Source organism: Triturus cristatus, chromosome 3_1 (assembly GCF_964204655.1).
Source record: "Triturus cristatus chromosome 3_1, aTriCri1.1, whole genome shotgun sequence".
Taxonomy (NCBI): Eukaryota; Metazoa; Chordata; class Amphibia; order Caudata; family Salamandridae; genus Triturus; species Triturus cristatus.
The window spans coordinates 462,235,349-462,251,752 of NC_140583.1; the positions used below are offsets into that span (position 1 = coordinate 462,235,349).

The window sequence follows — 16,404 nt, forward strand, 5'->3', positions numbered from 1 at the left end:
GTCGAAATATCATGTTTGGCGTCTAAGGAATTGCAATTTAAAAGGCTATACAATGGTAACGTTGGATTTTAAGTCAGAATTCAGAAAATGCCACTTTCAGAACGTTGGCATTTTTTAGTCACTAACTATTTGGTGCCTGAAGCCTGTTTCCTAGATCACATGACTAGGTGTAGTTGGTAGTTGGCCTTTGTGCATTCCTCCTGGAGAGCCACACAACACAGGGACTGTGTGCTGGCAGTATGGGCCATCCAAGCAGGATAGGAGGGCGGAGTTGTTCACTCACCCTCTTGCACTTTAAAGATTCCTGCCTCAGCTCACACACAAAAATGTCACACAAGCCTATTGTGAGTGTAGACAGACTGGGATCAGGGAGGTGGGAAATTCCAACCACTTCTGTGGAGGCGGGGTGCTCCAGTGTTTCTTCCTCTTCAAAGCTGGGTCCAGTAATAAAATCAGGACCCTCAGACCATGCTTCAGTTCACTTCTGGACCTGTAGAAGGACTCTCAGAGGACCTACCTGCTCGCCGATCCGCCGATGGTGCATCGCTGGTCAGCCCGACTTCTCGGCAGTTCCCGCTACGCTCTTCTCTGCCGCAGCCAATCCTATTCAACAGCTCCTCGCAGAAGAGGTATCTGTTGGCTATAGCATGCAGCTTTGTACCACTGAAGATTTTCGACTTCAATAAAGAGACTAATCTAAATGTAGAAATCTTCACTGGGACTACGTTCAGCTGCTCCGTGATAATGACGCCTCCTACCCGGATACCGCCAGCTGCCTTGCCCCACTACACTCTACCTTCTCAGATATTTTTCTTCAAAATTTCTTCTAAGTCCAAAATTGGAAGACTAGGCCCAAACAACTTCATCTATCCAAACATTCCATCGCATTCAGCTATAACTTACGACTTTGTCCCAGTCTCGCATGACTAGATTTCCAAGGTTGGCGATTTGATCTTTTAGACACTATTTTTCACTTTAAAAATTAAAAACTCTGGTTCTACTGAATAGATTTTTGTCATTTTGGTGTTAAAATATTCATTAAAACGTACTCTATTTTTCTAAATTGGTGTGGGATTGTTCTTGTGTTTTGTTTTCACTTTATTATAGTTTAACAGCTGCATAAAAACGTCAAACATTGCTTCTAAGTTAAGACTGACTGCTTCGGGCCAAGCTACCAGAGGGTAAGCACAGGTTTATTTATTGACTTTGCAGGTTCACCATGACAAGAATTGTGGCTGTTGCATGAGTAGGGTTTCAGCCCCCCTCAACCAACAACCCATTTTCTTACATTGTTTTAGTGGTTGTCTGACAAAGTAGCAATGTAAATAACATGCATCTGAAACTGCCTCCCTTTAAAAGCACCTAGCCACGGAATCATGTTACATTTGGCAAGAGGTGTGGTAGAGCGGCCAGGGCGGCTGACTCCAGAACACAGGGGCTCACGGTTCGATCCCCGGTGCTGGATGCAGATTGACCCAGTACCATGAGACTCTTAGAAATAGTCTGCTTAATCTTCCCGATGGCCCCCAGCGCCTTGACACCCTCGGGTAATTGTTTGCGCTTTACAAATACTGGTATTATTATTATCTGTATTGGAAGGTTAGTGTTGGGCATCTCACGTTGTAGTGTCATGTTGTTTTCCTTCTTTTCTGCTTTTGGGCCCATGACAATCATATATTTGTTATAAATGCTTGACTCAGTTAATTATTTATCTATATTTATTATAGGGTGTGATGTTTTAATATAGGTTGATAGAAAACAGACGGCCAAATTGTAGGAGTGTACTGTGGCATAGGAGAAACAGATTGTCATAGTTTCTCCTATACCTACCCACAAGGCAGCTACTAAAAAAGCATCCTTGATGCGCATCTGTGCTGCGTGCAACGGCTCGAAGCGAACTACCGATAATAAAATATGAGAATGATCCTACACTTAGAACACAGGACTTTTTAACAATCTTAACCAACCATACAACAAAACACCACACATATTATCTATACCCAAGTATAAGAGTGTGTTTTATACAGAACGTTCTCACGATTCACACGTTCCACAAGGCATTTGACTTGGTTTGGTGGAACTATTTGGTCTACCTAATGTATAAACTGTGTACGCGGGTCTCCACGTGCATGTTATGGATCAAGGTCAAAGGTCTGATGTCCAATCAATTTCTGATATATAGGGGCATGACACAGGGCTGTCCCCTGTTGCTGCTGCTGCTCGCAATAGCGATTGAACCCTCAGCAGTGTGGCTGAGGGTGGATGCCCTGGTCAGGGGACTTGAATGGGCCCCGGGGTTTTCAGATAGGATCATATTATACATGGACAACAGCCTCATATTTCTAGATGATCCTCAAGAGTCTGGTCCTTAGGTGTTCCAGATCATGGGAGCCTCCGCATTAACAAAGCTAAGTCCTCTGTTCACTCTATTGAGTGCCACCCATCGGTGTTCAGTTGGGCAGATGCCATAATGATCTTTCGGGAAGGCTTTCAATATCTGGAAGTCTATGTAACCTCTGGAAGTCTATGTAACATGTAGCCCTGATCGGGCCTGGGCAAGCGATATCCAGCCTCACCTGGAGCGAATTAACCAGGATTTAGGTTTTGAGAGACACTACGGCTCTCTACACTCAGAGGCTCAGCTATTTATAAGATTGTTGTTTTGCCACGCCAGTTACACCAGCTGCAGTACTACCAATTCCTGCTCCCATCCTCTTTCTTCAAGAAACTGGACTCATTACTACGGAACGTCCTGTGGAGCCACCATACACCTCAGATAGCCCTCACCAAAAGTTACAAATTCCTGTAAGACGGTGGCAATGCGGCCCCAGACATACTTTCATACTACAGGACCTCCCAGCTCATTTTAATAATTAAATGGTGGTGCAGAAATATACTGGACTCCGCATTCCATATCAAGAGATAGGCAATGGAGGAGATACCCTCCTACATTTCCTATTCAGGGGGACCCCTATGGATGATCTCCTAATGACTTAACTCTTCAGAAATGGAAAGACACATATAGCGCCCCTGGGTGAGTGGGACGCTTGACGAAAGAAACTCCACTGTGGCACAGAATTTAAGAGCCACAAGTCCCAGCTCTGAAGGGCTGCAAATAATACTATTTTGACATTGGGAAACATTATGTTGGGCACTAAACTGAAATCCTTTCTGGGGCCGCAAGCAGAATATGACTTGAATTGCTCACAGTTCTTTTGGTATCTCCACTACGGCATACCTTACACAGAGCCCCTTGGAAGCTAAAATAATCATGGATGACCGGACTAGCTACAAAATCTCCTAGGTATACCACTCACTGGTGATTAACACTCCTAATTCAATTATAGTCTAAGGAGGGCGTGGGAAGGAGAGCTGGGACACCTCACCGATGATGACTGGAGGGAGGCTTGTGCATCCCCTGAGAAACATTCATTGCCTCACAGTTTCATCTCATACAATGGAAATATTTGCACTGGGTCTAAGGCTGTGAAAGATGTGGGTGGTGGCCTCTCCTGCTTGCCTCCGCTGCTTGACACAACAGGGGTACCTGAGCTGCACTATTTGGTCCTGTAAATGGGTGACCCTGTTCTCGGAGGGTGTACTGTCATGCCTGTACCGGGTACTGGGTGGACTGTGCCCTGGGATCCCAAGATAGTTATTCTTCATGTTTCAGAGGAGATAGAGGAGGACAGATACTGGACCGTGCTGTTGTGGTTGGGCTTAGTATTGGAAAAAAAGGTACATTGCCCGAGCTTGGAAAGACTGCAATCTTCTGACCTTGGAGCATTGGAATGCTAGGCAGGACTCCTGCATGAGCCTGGAAATCCCTATCTACAAAGCTAGGGGATGCTCTCTTAATCATTATGAAATAGGGACAGCATGCTGCCAGTATCGTGGTATCACGCTCCAGAGAGTTGAAAACCCACACCCCTTCCTGGATGAAGAAATTCAGACATACATACCCAAGGCCTGAGACGAGGCCATGGGGGAGCGAGAGCCAAAGGAAGTTGAGCAAGCCCTAGGGTGCTGGTTGGACTTGAATAGGGAGAGCGTATACTTCTAGTACTGACATGTTGGAAGGCTTATATTGATGGCTCAGTTGACTGAGCGATTGCTGTGCTGCACGTTCAGATGTGTATTTATCAGGTGCGTATACTTTATTTTTATTGATTTTAAACAAACAGTGATGCAAACCTGTAAGGTTGCTACTGTGACTCAATCACAACTGAAGATTGATGCATGTCTAGTGGTGGTGAAACAGTGAACTTTAAAAGGGGCAAAGCTTCCTGATGTATTCCTTTCTAAATATTAATGTAGCCTAAAGCCCCCTGATGTTTTCCCTTCTGAATATTTACATTTAGTCTCACAAAAGACAAAGATCCTATTGTTTGTATACTTGGAATTAGGATAGGTAAATGTGTAATGGGAACGTTAGGTTATAATTGATTAGGGCAACTCATGAACGATTAGCATCTGCTCATGCAGGCATCAGTGCGACAGTAGCAATGCTGCAGCAGTGGTCTGGTAGCCAAATTTACCAAAGAATGCTAAACAATATGTTCAACAATGTAACATAGTTCAACAAATGAAACATTATATTGCTGTAAGACCAGCGCTTTCTCTCCCTACAACATCTGATAAACCCTTTGGTGTTGTGTACCTCGAGCATGTTGTCTAGATTTCAGTGGGTGTGGCCACAAAGGACTGCCCCTGCTCAATCAGTTGTTAAACATTTGCAGTGCCTAGAAGCAATGGGAGAAGTTCAAATCTTTTAGTTAGACAATAGTCTTGGGCTCACTGCTAACTAAGGTTTTTATGGGCACTGTGTCTGCCCTGAGTGTTCAACTGCTAAACTCATACCCCTTCCATCCAAAATCACTCTCACAGGTATTGGAGGGTAATGTATTCCCTTTGCACAGTTCCCACCATTATCCTCACCCAGACAATCTCCCTCCAGGTGGAGGCATTTCTCACCTCGAGAACTGAGTAACTAGGTGAGAGGCCTGATGATGACGCTGCCCACTACACCACTCCAGTGGAGATAATATACACCGCTGGTCATGATAAGTGGTTGAGGGTCTCCGAGACAACATTAGCGAAACATTAGCGAGACTGTGGTACTAAGATTGGTGTGGCTTACTCTTCTTTTATTTATATATTATTCTAATTGGAAGCTGAGTGAGGCTTATCTGCGCTTCTACCTCCCCCCATTTCGAGTCAAATAGCACTAATGTAGGCCATAAGAATATAGTGTACATAACTTAATTCATACTCTTAAACTGGTGGCAGAAATGAAATGGCAAATGTGCTCCTCCAAATAATTGAGCGTGTTTCCAGGGGGCTGCTAATGCCAGCAAGCTCATATATCTCTTCCCATGTGGTTTGTGGGAGCTGATGCACTGATCACGTGGCGAGGTCTACCCCAGCAGCATATGCCCCACCAGCCCCGCCCCTTCCCAAAGGATTTAAAACTTTGTTATTTTAATCGTGACTTACATGTAGAAAAAAGTCACTCACACCTTGCAGTTAGAAAACTGTTCATAACAATCTGTAAGCATATTTGAATGAATATACAATGCTTTAAAGTTTGAAGGACGGTTACCCCATCACAAACAAGTCTCTTGGAATATAATAGGTTGGGCAGGATGTCAGTCACGTTTGTGATGGGATAACCTGTTGGCCAAACTGTAAATCAGACCCTCAGTTTCTTGGATAAACATTGCAATTGAGTGATTGATTCAAATATATAAACATATGTACCGCTGCATTCATTTTCTGTGACTCTTGCGTTTTTTTTGCATCGCTGCTTGCATCTCCAAAGTCTGCACCGCTCTTGTTTTCAACATCCTTGCTATCTTTTTCACCCTCGCCGCCTGCACTTTTCCGCAACTGTTTGGATGATTTCTAGAGAGTAAAGACAAAAGAAATCAATCTCTGATCCTAACGACTAAAAATTCATTACAGAGAATATTGGGACCCTAAAAAAAAAGTTTTAGGCTCGCCTCTTTGGCCATGATACTTAAAGTTGGTACTGTAAAAAGTAAAAGGTTACTATCTCAGATTTAGGACTTCCAGTTTCATGGTATTTTTTCATACTTCCATCTGCGTTTATCAATAAGTATATCCCGTGGCACTCCAGTAAAATATTTCTACAAATTGTATCAGATACATTTGTCTGCAAGTATAAATGTTTATATAATGTAGAGGGCCAGCAAAATGATTTGGGAACTGCATCAAGAATGTAAATCTAATACTGAGAAACGTAGACACTGATATTATGCAAAGTTTTAGTTCATGAGGACTGCAATGCCTAGAAACTTTAAATCAATGCAAAACATATGTGTGCCACTGATCATTGACTGCCAATAAAATTATTATCAGACAGTGAAAAGCACCCAAGACATTATTTTGTTGGCTGATTAAATGATTTGCCACCTTCAGCTAACAAATAACAGGTCATGCGTAAATTGGTAAATTGTAATGAAATGCAGACATATTCAATACTAGTGCTAAAGAACAACAAAGCTCAGAAAGAAGGAAACATTTCCTCTATCAACTCCTTCCTCACTTTTGGCACTTTTTAGGCCTGACAGTTAATGGTACAGCAAATACACAAAAGGTGATGGGAGGAATGCTTGCAATTTGTCTAACTACTGGCTATAGATAGCATTCCAATACGTCGGTATTTTGCTCAGTATGCTATATCAGTTTGGACCCAGCTATATCTAAATCAGTCTTGACCCTGCTTCAATAGGAACAGCCCAGCTCTTACTGCCAGGCCAAGTCCACTCCGAAGCAGAACACAAGCAACCCAAGATCGGTTTCTCACTGATTGGGGCTCTTCAGTTGGGTGTAGTTTGGGTCTAGTGCACAGTGAGCACAGGGTCAACCTCTGGGCAACTCCTTGCTGTTGGGACAGAAAAGTCCTCAGCATATTAATGGACGTGCAACCCTGCCCTGAGTGCCCAACTGTACTGATGTCTGGATCCTAACACTGATTTTTGTTGTCATAGGCAAACATGGATCATGCGTGTCCACGATCACATATGTCTGTCTCAGGAATTGCAGTCGTTTGGACTGGGAGGGGCACCCAAAGCACTACCCTCAGTGGTCGAAGGCCACTGCCTTCACCAGGAGTTAAGCACGAGCACAGTGGTGGCAGCATAACGTGTAGTAATCAGTAGAAGTGAGCGGGTCCTTTTTAACCTGTGTCGCTGGAGTGAGGCCTCCTATCTCACCTCATTTCTAAAATTTCGTTGCTGAGTGCTTAACTCACCCATTGCCTACATCATTTTGGTGAGAAGTGCTTCGCAGCACAGCAGTGGTGTATCTGTGCTGGGTGTATGTGTGCCTGGGAAGGGGATAATAAAGGAAGAATGCAGTACTGTTTAATGCATGCATGTTAAATGCATTCGCTGAATGTATGTGTGGCTACGAGTAGTACAGTGCCGGAAGGATGTAATGCTGTTCAGTGTGTGTGGAATAAATACATGTGTTGGGTTTATGTGTACCTTTGAGTGGTACAATACAATGAAGGATGCAGTGCGTGCATGTTAAATGCATATGCTGAATGCATATGTGCCTATGAGTGGTACATTACATCAAGGATACAGTGCTGTGCTGGGACACACACCGGAGAGGGGAGAGCCAGGCTTCCGCTGTACACGTCAATGGGTGTTTTTTGATTTAGTGAGAGGTCACAAGGAAGGGACCTGGGCCCATCTCAGGAAGGAGATGGGGCTGATAAAAGAATCATAAAGAGTAGGACTGGGGGCTCTGGGCTAACGTTTTGATGCACATATCACTATGGCTGACATCCAGTTGTGAACATTAGTCATTCCCATGGCCTGTGTTATGGGTTATTAGCTTTGCAGACTCTCCTGCTATGACAGACTGTTTTGCAAGAGGAAAAGAGAGTAGAGGACACTTCAAAAGAAGAACTCAAACATAAAACTTCAAAGGCTCAGACCCTAAATCACATTTGGTGTCTCGAAATGGGCTATAGAAAGGGGAGTTTGAGACCCCAAAATATTGTACTCTGACAAGCAGCCGGATGGGCTGTGTGAGATGAAGAATCTCTGTAACCAGGTTTGGGAGCAAAGGCTTGCTAGTCTCCCTGCTGGGTGAGGGCACGTTACCCAGGGATTCCAAGACCACCTGCCCTGGAGACTGGAGCACCAGGGCTTGCCCGCTTGCCAAGATGAGTGTGTCCTGAGAGGAGGAAGAGAGCATTGGAGAGAGCAAGGTCCAGTGCTGAGCAGTTGAGAGTACTCCCTGTGCGGGGTGTGAGGAAACGGCTGCTGCACTTATATGGTTGTTGCCCGTGTGCAGCACAGAGTCGGTGACCCCCGTTTGCCAGGAGAGGGTAGCTGTGAATTGTGCCATGCTGTGCTGATAGGACTAGTGCCCTGAATAGTGATGAGTCGGCAACCCTGTATGCCAGTTGGGGCCACCGTGAAGAAGACTGCTGTGCAGTAAGGGTAATAGCCCTGTGCAGTAGCGGGCAGCAACTCCGTATGCCAGGAGGGGCCGTCAAGAAGGATTCCACCATGGCTGTCAGGCAGGAGCCAGAACACAGTGAGATATGGTGACCCTGTATGACAGAGGGGTCACAGGGAGCATCAAGAACTGTGACCTGATCCACCACCTCCTATCAGAGAAGTGAGGACAACGTGGGAGTACCTGCAGACCTTTGCCCAGACGAGGGACACTAGACAGGATTGTCACAACCAACCCCCACTGGGAGAGGAAGCAGACACTTACACCACAGATGAAGTCACAAAGAATCTCCGGTCACATGGGGAGCAGAACCGTGAGTGAGAGAATCTGCACCTGATGATTGTAGCTGCCTGGGCCGCATACGACTGACTCGCTTGAACTCAGCTGCTGATGGGGCGCACTCAGGAACTCCAGATACGCCTGCACGTGCAGGTAAGAGTGGTTTCAGACTTATTTGCCCCAGGGGTAACCTGCTGCTAAGTTAGTATAGAAACTCTGTAACACTATTGACTTTCAATTGGTGTCAAAGTGGACTCTTGAGACTTGGACTGCTAGTGCAGCATACCAGGATGTTACCAATATTGAATGGTGAATAACCAAGATCGCTAATGCGAGGAGAGAGTGGGAAAGGGAATCACCAAAGAAACAGAAGAACTTTGTTCTGGTAAACAGTGGAAAATAAAATATGTATCTTTTTGTTATACAAATGATTTATTCAATGATTTATTGCTGCTGCATCATTTTGAGTTGTAAGCCTATATTCACTATCCTGTAACCACACCTGCCTGCCGAGTGAGCCTTGGACTGCTCGATCCTTAATACCCTAAGAGTCATGTGCAGAAGGGGTACTTGGCAGAGTTATTCAGAATCTATAGTAGGTCGGATTCTAGGACAACAAGAGTAAAAGGCCTCAACCCCATGGTTGGGCCCAGTAACCCCCGCATGCCTCGTGGCCCTCTGAAAGGGGTTCTGACACTTGCCACTTAGGGGCTGACATCAAACATACTAAAGGCGATTGTAGGAATGCTTGTAATTTGTCAAATCACTGGCAATCACTTGGGTAGCATTCCAGATAATTGTTCTTTTGCCCACCATACCACCTCAGTTTGGACCATATGCAAATTAGTCTTGGCCGTGCACCAATAGGAACAGTCCAGCTGGAGCTGCCAGGAAAGGTCCTCTGTACTCTGTGAACTGGAACACACGCAACCCAAGATCTGTGTCTCACTGATTAAGTCTTATCAGTCAGGTACAGGTTGGCTCCAGTGGCACCAGCCTTTGGTTGTTTGTTTTCTTACCAGGTTAAAAATATACACATTTTTTGATGACTCCTTTCCAGCCAAGCCATGACCTATATTGAGCTCCCCACTGCTGCCCAGTCCATGAATACCCACAGCTACTCCAATTTCCTCACAGTCCACTTGAAGGTGTGTTGCCTGATAGTACTTTGGTATGCCTAGACAAACCAGACTTCCCTTCCATCTTGGCCCATAAGATTCTGCTCCTTACCCTCGTCTTGCTACCAAACCAAATAGATTTGACCATTTTGCCCTGAAGGTTAAGTAGCTCATGTTTCGGAATGGGCAACAGACATGACTAGAAGAGTTACAGCAAGAGTGTATTCATCTTGCACACGTATTCTATCCATCCATGAGATGTATAAAGCTTGCCAACGTCTCAGGTCTTCTACAGTTTGGGGGTTCAGCGACAGCTAGTTTGGTCGATATCATCCCTCTCCTATATTTGCCATGTTAAGGCCGAGGTATTTACTCTTGGTAGGCACCCATTGTAAAGGACATCAAACTTTAAGACTTTGTACTGCTCCAGTGGAAGAGTATAATATTTTAAAGCCCCAAATCTCTTTGAAGCTTTCCAGAAAAAGAGCTAGCACTGGAATCAATGTTTTATACTGTCACCGTTAGCAGAACATCTACAATATAGTATTTCTCGCCCTCTACGATACAATCCCTGCTATACTAGGATGAATACGTACTGATATAGTTAGGGGTCCCAAAGAGCATGGGTGATTGTGATCAATCTTGTCTTTTTCGCCGCCGAAGCATAATGCTGTCTGACTTGCTACCATTTACCCTTTATTCCCCTTTCTAAGCTTTATAGTTGTCTACAATCGACCCCACCCCACAATATTAGGACCTATACCAACTTTCCATATGACTTCAAATAAAAGTTCCAGCTCTCATGATCAAAAGGTTTTCCAGCATCAATAAATATTTGTATTGCTGGATATTTTTCCTTCCACCTTGTCTACTAGGTAGGCCACCCTCCTGAGGTTATCCTGCCCTTCTATGTCTGTTTTTAATGAACTCACTTTATTTGCCTCTAGGAAGTGCAGCATTAGTTTGTTGGTCTGTGCAGTCAATATTTTGCTGAATACCTTAGTACTGGGGGTTAGCAATATATAAGAAATAAGCTTACTTGGGTGCAGAAGCAGGAAGACATGCTCATTATGCTGTCAAGAAACCTGTGTGATTGGCTTGAGAAATAAAGGTGGATTTGAAACAAAATTAAAATTGTGAGTGTTGGAAATGACCACCTTGTGTGTGGTATTCCCCCAGGCTTTTGCATTGTTAATTCTTTGCACTGTCCTTATATTGCTAATCATTTTTATCTGCTTCTGTCTATTGATTATTCCAGTACATATGTTTTATACAAGAATCACAATGGTTCAATAATCATAAAAAATGCCCCTTTGTGTATTTCTTGTGCATCCCTCGGAGCGAGCATGAGTGACTGAGCAAAAAGGTTCCAGATCTGTTGCGAAGATTCCTTGGGGAGTCAGGGTTGTCATGTTCTGAGGTTGCCCAAACCATTTGTCACCTTGCCAGGTTTAGGGGTACTAATGGTGGCACTGTGAGCTAGAAGGTCTATAGGTCAACATATCCTGAGGGGGTGCAAGGTATCAGAGGAACCGATCCCAAAAGTGAACGGTTCCTACTGAGAAAGTGGAAACTGTAAGACAACAGGACCTGCTCAGGTCTCGTTTGGAGCTGCTGAGATTACCTGGGTGGGTGTACCTGACTACACAGTCCATGGCAGCCCATCAAGGGAGTCAGAAGGACCTTGAGCCTGAAAAAGTGGTCCAGGTGTCTGTCAAGAAGAGGAAGGGCAAGAGGCATGGGAAACCCACCCAGAGATTCCTATGGTCCGGGAGGAGCCTGATCCTGAGGGTGGTGCCAGAACCTACAGGGGAAGACATTGTTGTCCTGTTTGCACAAGTGAGCCAGGTGATAAACTGAAAGGGGGTGTTTCAGGTAGATTCCTGCATAGCACAGGGGGAGTACCCTAGCTTTGAGGGCCTCTGGCACCAGGCTGAGGCCAAGGTAGCTGGCGGCACCTCTGGTGACCACCTCATTTACTGGAAGACTGGTCCCTTGTTGAGCAAGTTTAGGGTCCATGAGCCACGGTCAACCTGTATGTTGGTGGTTCCTCAGTGCAACCGGGCTTTCACACTGGAGATGCATCTTTATATCCCTTTGGCAGGACATCTAGGGTAGGCAAAAACCTTTGACCGACTGGTCACCCTCTTTTATTTGCCCCAGATGAGGATGCAGATCCTGCAAACTTCCAGGCTGCTGGCAAGTCAGGGTTAAAGCAGATGGACCAATGCTTCCCTTACCTGTAGTGCGAACACCCTTTGAGAGGATGGGCATTAACATTGTTGGCCACTGGACCCGAAGACTGCCTTAGGCAACAGGTTCATCCTTATCATTGTGGACCATAACAAAAGGTAAATCCTTAGGACAATCAGCTGAGGTCAGTGACTGCCGCCGCAGTGGACAGGGAAACGATATGGATACTTACCCATGTGGGTTTGCCCAAGTAAGTTGTGTCTGACAGGGGGAATAGGGGCACGTTACAAAGCAAACCTTTACAACACATGCCTTAACAACGCGGTTTTTACATCACAACATCCATTACACCGCATGATTTTACAGCGCATGCCATCACAATGCATTTTTAGAAACTGCACTTATAATGCATTCCATTACAACGCATTCCATTACACCGCATACCATTACAACGCATAATACTTTTAGGGCAACAGTAGTGTAAGTGTTGTATAGTGTAGGGGTAAAAATTACTATTCCAACTCCAGCGAGTGCAACAGTAGGGTAAGTGTTGGATAGTGTAGGGGTAAAATATACTGTTCCCACTCCAGTAAGTGCAACAGGAGGGTAAGTGTTGGATAGTGTAGGGGTAACAATTACTATTCCCACTCCAGTGAGTGCAACAGTAAGGTAAGCGTTGGATAGTGTAGGGGTAAAAATTACTATTTCCCATTACTTACCTTATAATGCGTTGTAATGGCATGCGTTGTAGTGGCATGTGTTGTAATGGCATGCGTTGTAGTGACATGCGTTGTAATGGCTCCATTATAATGGCATGCAATGTAAAGGATGTTGCGTTGTAATGACTGCGTTGTAAAGGTAGTGTGTTGTAATGACTGCGTTGTAATGGTTGTTTCCCGACAGGGGTAACAACTTAATGTCTGCCTACATTAGGTCCATTTGTGGGGTAGGCTACAAGTTCTCCACATCATACCAACCCCAGACATATGCGGTTATTGAGAGCTTCAACAAAACTATAAAAGACATGATTATGGACCTATTAGAGCCCTAGAGGCCTAAGTGGGACATCATCTTGCAATATGCTATCTGCACAAAGGAAGCACCTCAGAATGGAGGAGGGTTCAGTCCCTTTGAACTTCTGTTTGGCCACCCTGTGCATGGACCTCTCTGCTTCTTGTGAAGGAGGGGTGGGGGCAAGCTCCCAAGAAACCTCATCCAGATGTAGTGAGCTACATGTTGGCCCAAAGGTATCAGATAAAGTGTTTCTGGAAAGAGGCCACTCAGAACCTGGAGGGCAGCTAGGAAGTCATGAAACACTGTTCCGACTGGAAAGCCACTCTGGTAGAGTAGCAGCCTGGCCAAAAGGTGTGGTTGATGGAGCCTGTGGAGCTCCGCACCTTAAATTACTGGTGGATTGGGACCTATGAGATTAAGGAGCCGAGAGGGGAGATCACCTACCTGGTAGGCCTCAAGATATCTAGGAACCCCTTAAGGGTCCTACATATGAACCGCCTCAAGTCCCTATTAGAGAGGTCTGAAGTTACTATGCTCTTAGTGACAGGTGATGGCGAGGAGGAGGAGAGTGAACTCCTTCCCAGACCTTCACACTTCCACGGAGCAAAATGGGTCAGTGGAAGGAGTTGTCCGCTCCCCTACCCTGACCCCAGAACAACAGAGGGACTGTCACCACTTGTTGGGGAAGTGTGCCCCTTCATTCGATGTTACTCTAAGGCTCATGGATTGGTGTACCCAAAGCCATAGCTACAGGTGAAAGCATGACTGTCAAGAATAAAATCTACAAGCTGACTGACAGAGTGATGGTCGGCATCAAGGATGAGGTATCTAAGATGTTGGATTTGGAGGTGATTTAGCCCTTTTGTAGTCCCTGGTCCAATCCAGTGGTAGTGGTACCCAAGTCTGGCCCTCCATTTATTTTATTTTTTTGCAGAGTTTTATATAGCGCAAACTTGACCCGAATCCAGTCAGGTATCAGAGCGCTTTACATAGCACCAGTTAAGTTACATTAGGACACACATTCATTTTTTGTTAGGCACGGGGAGAATAAGTGATTTGCCCAGAACCACAGCATGTTCAGCGTCATTACCGAGACTTGAACCCAGTTCCCCAGGTCCGAGGTCGAGTGCCCTAACCGTTAGGCCAACTCCTCTCCATAAACCTCCCCAGATATTAGGTTCTGTGTGGATTACAGGGGCCTCAATTCAGCCACCAAGACGGATGCTTACTGTATCCCCAGACCTGATGAGCTCATTGATCGACTGGGAGCTGCCAAGTTCCTCAGTAACTTTGACTTGACCTCAGGATACTGCCAAACCTGACTGAGGGAGCCAAGAAGAGATGGGCATTCTCCACCACAGAGGAACACTTTCAGTTCAAAGTGATGCCTTTGAAACTAAAGAATGCCTACCACCTTTCAGGTTTTTCAACTGGGTCCTGGCTGTGCTAGAAAACGTTGGTGCTGCCTACTTGGATGACATCGTTATTTTCAGTTCCTGCTGGGAGAGACAGCTGCACCACTTCAGGGAAGTGCTTCAGGCCCTGTAAAAGGTAGCCTTATCAAGGCCAGTAAGGACAAGGATCCATGGTGTACTTGAGCCACCTAGTCAGTGGAGGCAAGGTTCCATATCTTTAGCCCCAGATACAGGCCATCATGGCTTGGGAGCCTCCCGCAGCTTCGACTGAGCTGAGTCCCTTCCTAGGTCTCACTGAGTACAACAGGAGATTTGTTAAGGGATGTGGTACCATTGTTGCCCCCTTTACTGAGCTGACTTCCAAAAAGCAGCAGCTGAAGAATATGATTAGGACGGAGAAGTGCCAGAAGGCTTTTGATCCCCTGGAGGAAGCCATGTGCACAGCACTAGTGCTCAAGGCACCAGACTTAACCACGGAATTTCTAGATCAAACGGATGTTTCAGAGCATGGCCTTAGGGTTGTCTTCTCATAGCTGAACAGTGAGGGTTTGAACCAACCTGTAGCCTTTATCAGAAGGAGCAAGATACTTCTCGTGGGAACAATTCAAAAGGAAGCATTTCCAGTGGTCTCGGTACTGAGGTATTTGAGACCATACCTATCTGTGACTCACTTATGGGTTCAGCCAGATCCCAGACCCAACAGAGACTCTATCTGAAGACTGTCAGCGAGGTGCTGTACTGGGCTGGAGGGGAAAGTCATTCCAGGTCCTGGCAGGGATGTAGGGCAAGTAGCAGCCACCACTGAGGCTGCGACGGATGCAGGGGGTTGTTCGAGGGAGCGTGCAGAAGAGTGCAGGTATCTAGAGGGTTGGTGAAAGTTCAGTAGATGGTTGATGCAGGCAGGTCCAAGGTCATGCATGGCATTGTAGGCGTGTGTGAGGATCCTGAACTGGCATCTCTTCTGGATGGGAGTCAGTGGAGGTCTCTCAGATGGGGGACAATGTGGGTTCATTTGGGGAGGTCCAGGATAAATCTGGCTGCAGCGTTCTGTATGGTCTGAAGTATTCTGATGAGCTGGGTAGAGATGCCGGCGTAGAGGGCGTTGCCATGACGCCCCCTGACGGTGTGCTGGTCAGTGGTGATGGTGAAGTGTACAATGGTGTTGTGAGTCCAAGTGAGTTCTGTGGTGTGACTGAATTTGATTCTGTCGCTGGAGGTGAAAATGGAGTTGAGTGTGTGTCCGGCTTTGTGACCAGTTAGAGGAGGGCAATGTTGTTCAGGTTCTCCTGAAGGGTAATTGAGTTGGCGTCAGTTGGGTCATCAATGTGGAAGTTGAGGTCCCCGAGTAGAAAGTAGGGGTGAGAGTCAATTGCTAGGGGGGGCGATGAGGTTAGGGATGGGATCGCTGAATATTTTAAAAAAAAGGCTGCTCTGTGGAGCAGTGAGAGAGGGAACGACTTCCAATACTGAATCTCACTTTTGAGACGTAGGAGGGGGCCTTGGAGATTATTAGCATTGAACATCACAGGTTCCGTTGTGACGTAGATTCCCAGACAGCAAAATCCATCTCTCACTGTACTTGCTCCACATTCGGGCGTTAGGCGTGGCATTTTACCACAGAGAACATATACCCTGGACTTGGGCTAGTTAATGGTGTATCCAGAATTTTTACCAAAATATAACAGGAAGTAGTCTACATATTGAGATATCCCATTTTCTCTTTCCTTCGTCCCGCGTAGGCCACAAATCAGCGGGTCCATTTTCACCCAAGCAGCCAACAGTTCAAGGATCAGAGCTAAAATAAGTGACGATAGAGGGCATCCCTGCCTACTCCGTTGGAGGGGGAACACCTGGGAAGTCCGACCATTCACAACCACCTGAGCTAA

General features: G+C 45.7%; 1 protein-coding gene across 2 annotated transcripts in view; it reads right to left on the reverse strand.

Moving 5' to 3' along the window:
- Window positions 1-16,404, reverse strand: part of HDGFL3 (HDGF like 3) — a 241,104-nt gene that overhangs the window by 71,197 nt on the left and 153,503 nt on the right. For both annotated transcript variants that reach the window (XM_085644279.1, XM_085644278.1), the window contains one exon: window positions 5,761-5,904. In XM_085644279.1, the coding sequence (XP_085500405.1) occupies window positions 5,761-5,904 (144 nt within the window). The remainder of the gene's footprint in view (window positions 1-5,760; window positions 5,905-16,404) is intronic.